General features: G+C 43.3%; 1 protein-coding gene across 1 annotated transcript in view; it reads left to right on the plus strand.

Moving 5' to 3' along the window:
• efnb2a (ephrin-B2a) overlaps positions 1-4,699 on the plus strand; it is a 27,717-nt gene extending 23,018 nt beyond the window's left edge. Inside the window, exon 5 of the mRNA XM_041865782.2 lies at positions 530-4,699. Within this exon, the coding sequence (XP_041721716.1) occupies positions 530-936 (407 nt within the window). The 3' untranslated portion in view covers positions 937-4,699. The remainder of the gene's footprint in view (positions 1-529) is intronic.
• Positions 4,700-5,219: the final 520 nt, after the last annotated feature.

The raw sequence follows: 5,219 nt of genomic DNA on the forward strand, positions 1-5,219 counted from the left end.
TACAGTTAATGTTGCTTCATTGTATAATACTATCAAATTCCTTGTGGACTTGTGGAAAATGAATGTCTCTATATTCATTTTGAGATGTTTTTCATTGACATGCTACTGCATTGAAAAACCACTTCAGCCATTTTGTGCTATGTGGGACTGTGCTGTGCTGTAGCTCCAAGGCCATAGTGACCACCAGCTGCATTTGAATAGACCAGAGATCGAATGTGACCTTAAGGGGAGAGTTGTGTGAAAGGAGCCCTTACTCTCTGGTCATTGTGCTCACTCCGCCTGCCTTTCACCTTCACTCTGACATAATGAAGAGATTGTGCAGGGTGAGGAAGAAAGGGAGGGAGAGAGAGGGAGAAAATGGAAGGATAAAACTGAAAGGAGACCCCTAATCCTTCTATGATCCCTCCCTCCCTCTCTTTCTCCATTCTCCCTCCCTCCATCCACTCTCACTCTGTATGACTTGACACTCGTTTTATAAAGATTTTCACTCACTCACTCGGTTTCTCTTTTCTCCTTCTTCTCCTCTCAGGTCCGTCGTACAGGGAGGGCGAAGGTGACCAGGGGACGGGCGGGAAATCATCCAGCGTCATCGGCTCTGAAGTGGCCCTGTTCGCCGGCATTGCCTCGGGCAGCGTTATCTTCATCATCATCATCATCATGCTGGTTGTGCTGCTGCTCAAGTACCGGCGGCGGCACCGCAAGCACTCTCCACAGCACGCCACCACGCTGTCACTCAGCACACTGGCCACGCCCAAACGGGGCGGCAGCGGCAACAACAATGGCTCGGAGCCTAGTGACATCATCATCCCGCTCAGGACTGCAGACAGCGTCTTCTGCCCACACTACGAGAAAGTCAGCGGGGACTACGGTCACCCAGTGTACATCGTTCAGGAGATGCCCCCCCAGAGCCCTGCCAACATCTACTACAAGGTCTGAACTCAGCTCCACCCCACCAGACACCGCTCCTCCATGAACGCCCCCCCAGAACGCTCTATCTCCTTCCTTCCCCACCTCTCTGTTGTTTTTTCTTGTTGAACTTTACTATTCCTGTTATTATTCTTCATTGTTGGGATTTGTTGGAGAACTCACAGAGTAAAGCTGCTGCTGCTCTCTGGGGCTTTTTGGGGATCCCTCCTCTCCGCTCCTCTCCTCTAACAGTAGCTCTCTGTTTCTTTGCGCACTATGACTGACGCTGGGGATCCGAGCGTGTGTGTTTGTGTGTGGACGGACGAATGGAGAGACAGAATGACGCACCCACGCGTGTTTCTTTTGGAATAGGATGGACAGATGAAAAGAGGAGGAGGAGTTGACCCAAACCTCCTTCGATATCCTACTCTAGTATTCTCCCTGAGAGAGACTACTGCTGGGAAAGAGAGGGGAAGAGACAAAGGAGGGAGAAAGAGAGGGATTAGGAGAGGAAAAGGAAGGGGCCGACCATGAACTCATGTCAGTAATGGCAGTCAGTCTCTCTCCTCACTGGCCAGAGACATTTTGTGGATTAAATTACGGAAGAGGAAAAAGCAAGAGGGATTCGGAAATATCCACTCTGGGACTTTCCTGACTGACACATGGACATCACCCACTCACCCTATCACCTACCCACCCACACACTCACCCACGCTCATTCATTGTGAACTGTTCAGGTCCTCGTACTAGTTACAACCCACTTTTCCCTCATTGTCTGACGACACCTTTTACTTTCTAGCATTATGATTCATTAAAGTTGTTACTTGAAAAAAGGTTTGTAAAAAAACATGATTATTTTTTGTAGTGTCATATTGTTGGTTCATTTCTGGTTTTCATTGCTGGTATTGTTCAACTTGCAGATAGATTTTTTTAGTGACGTGGTATTGTCGCAGCTCATGTCGTGATGGTGTATGTGATGTTCAAACACACATACACACACACACGCACACGCACACACACACACACTGCGACCCAGGACTGGGAAAGCAGCAGAGAGCAGGACTTAAAGAGGGAGAGAGGGACATGACGGAAGATGAGGGGTTTTATGTGGGGTCTACCCCATCAGGGGATAGGGTGCTCATTATACCCCCTCTGTGGGGTCAGGGCTAGCCAGGTGGCTTCTGGGAAGGGTGGGGACCTAAGCGAACAATAGAGCAGCACTTTTAAACCCCTGGTCCCTCCACCCAGGCAGTCAGTCAGATCACAGAGAGGGAGAGAGTGGCAGTGGTAGTGTAGGTAAAAGAGAGAGAGAGGAGAGCAGCTGTATCTCTTCAGTAAGGGGATAACAGTTGCAAGGGCTGGCTTGAATTTTCCACAGATAGGACTTTACAACATGAAGAGGTGTTAATGAACTGGAAGTACAGGCAATAAGATATCCCAACCTGCCTTACTGCTGCAGTTTCCGCGACATGGAAGAAAGGTAAAGATAAGAGAGGCCCAGGTCTAGTTGAGTTTAACCCAGCCGCTGGCTGAAACAGAGAGGCCCAAGTCTAGTTGAGTTTAACCCAGCCGCTGGCTAAAACAGCTCTAGGTACTGTAATGTCTGCTCCCAGGGGCAGCAAGGGACCCGGAAGCCCCCCAAGGGCCCGAACAGGTGGACTGGTGCTCTCATACTCAACTTTGAAAAAGCACAGGGACATCAAAGCGTATTGTCACTGTTTTTCAAGCATCATCTTTAGCATTTCCTTATTGTGAGTTTTTGATTATTATAATTTTTGTAACAAAAAAGATATACATTTAAAGGAGGACATTTTAAAACACAAAAAAACATCTGAAAAAAGCAGAATTTATTTATGATAGACACAGAGCACAGGTGTTGTCAGAAAGGCGGTATTGAGAAGTTAACGTTAATATATTATGGTATAAAAGTGCACATTATGCAAGCTAGGGTTTGATTATTTGATATCTATTTCACCCATAATGTCCCACCTTTTCATCAACTCCCACCCAAATGGCTGCCTTTTCCAGATACACAGGGCTAGGGCCTGGGAAGGGGATAGGGAGGGGAGCCTGGACACAAGCCCCAAAGGGGAGAGGAGGAATGTTGGACCCAAAATAGCATAACTGGGTGCACGAGGCAGACCAGCAGTATATCCCACACTCCAATGTAGCACCTCCCAAAGGACCATGGGAAGATTCCCACGATTACCCTGTCCCCCCTTCCCCCACACTACCACGTGGTAGTGTTTTCTCTGTGTTTGAGAGTGTGTGTGTGTACCTCCTCTTGAGGAAGTCCAGTGAAACAGCTATTTGCCTGTTTATTCACACACGTGAAAACACTGACTAAAGAAAATGAGAACTAGATTGTGACTTAGAACACGCCCCAAACATGTATCTGCTCACTACCAACATTCTCATTAGATCATTAAGAACATCAAATTTCACCGAAAAAGCCAAGCCTTGTATGATACAAGGTTTGTGCCTCTAAGAGGCTACAAAATCTGCAATATGCAATTTTCTTTATTTTTTTAAGAATTGAGAAAAACCTACACCTATGGAAAGTGTTCTTAAACCACTGAGAGATGTAACAACAAACAAAACAAAAACAAAACTAGCAAAGAACGTCACACAAGCTTGCTGTTAGGTTTTTCATTTGTAGTATTATTTTAACCCTTATTTTTTGTGTGATTTTTTTTTACTGTGTGCCGTAGTTACAAGGTAAACTGTGAAAAAAGAAACATTTTCAAAATGAAATGCACCTGGACAGTTATTTAAGAAATAGCGAAAAACACTAGGAATCACAAACAAATTGCTGTTTAGTTGCTGTCTGACTGCGGCAGAATATGACAATCTTATTAGTTTCTTTGAATCTGATGTCCTTATCCTAGCTAACGTATAACTGATATCCTCCTAACATTGCTAGGGTAGATTTTCTGTCTCGGTTATATGGATGAAATATTACAGCAATGTTGAGAGAATGTTAGTAAGCTGGCTAGGAGAAGTACTTCAGGCTACTGTAAAATGCCTTGCTCGTATTGGTCAGCCCTTGGTCACCTGACTCAGTAATTTTGCACCGTTCTTCTGTAGGTAAGAAACTGTAAATACATTAATGTTTGTATTGTAAATGGATCCTGGGTTGTTACGATAGCCTTATTCACCTTTTTAGGAAAGTAAATGAAAAAAAATATATACAGAAAAAACGGAATACACTTCAGTAAAACAGAGCATACTACTTTTTTTGGTAAATAGCTTATGTAAATATTGACAAGATCCCAATAAAACATTTTTTTTTTTTTATAAACTCTTAAAGTAAGATGTTTTGTATAAAATTTACATTTTTTGCTATGTATTTTAGCTAGCGCTCATTGGAAAGCCCTGTGTCCTCCCACTCCCTCCCCCTTTGCACTGTTTCCATGGAAATTTGGTTTTTAAAAAAAAATTAGAAAAAGTTGCCAAACCGACTGCTGCATATTCGTGCCATAAGTGTGTACCATAAATATTTATTGAATTAGTTTTTTTTGTTCTGTTTTTGATTTGATTTCTGTCCAGTTTTTAAGTAACACAGTATTATGATTGCGTTGTTCATTTGTCTCCCTGGTTTCTTTAGTCTGTTTTGATAGGTTTCCAGGTGGCCGTATCTGTAGCCCCTCCCCTTGCAGTTTGAGATGGCCAGGCCGTTGAAATGGTTAAACATTCAAAAAACGAAAGAAATGAAAGTGAGGAAAAATGACACACATTCCACCAGTCTGTTACAAACTGAAAATGTTTTTCAATAAAATGTTTTTCCTATGGACATGCCGTCTGTCTGTATTTATGTCTGAAATAGATGGAGTTTATGAACATGTGGATCTCTACAGGACATCACACTATGCAAGACTTGTGGTTACAATATGGTCTGTTAATGCTAATATAAGCAATGAGACAATTACATAGTCAAGTGTAGTCGCTAGGAAAAAAGTAATGTGTTTCTCTATGTTGTGTGTCTGTGTGCTGCCTCATTGCAAAACTAACCCAAAACTTTACACAAAGTTAGACACGGACACAAATTATCTGTTTGGCGTGTTAACACACTGGTGGTTTGTTGTAACCGAGTATTGGTGCTAAACCGTGTTATTGGAGGCTGGCATGCTAGTTGGCTATGGCGTCATAGGATTCTGTGCCCTGGACGGTTTTCACGGAAGAATACTGTACCAAGTTAGCTAGCTGAATAAACTAAGTTAGAGTCTATTCCTAGAAAACATTGAACCGCTGTAGTTTACAACAATTATAATTTCTAAAGTGGAAGTTGGGAGAGTTATATTTGAGTGTTTCAG

The sequence above is a fragment of the Coregonus clupeaformis genome, chromosome 4 (genome assembly GCF_020615455.1).
Source record: "Coregonus clupeaformis isolate EN_2021a chromosome 4, ASM2061545v1, whole genome shotgun sequence".
NCBI classification, from domain to species: Eukaryota; Metazoa; Chordata; class Actinopteri; order Salmoniformes; family Salmonidae; genus Coregonus; species Coregonus clupeaformis.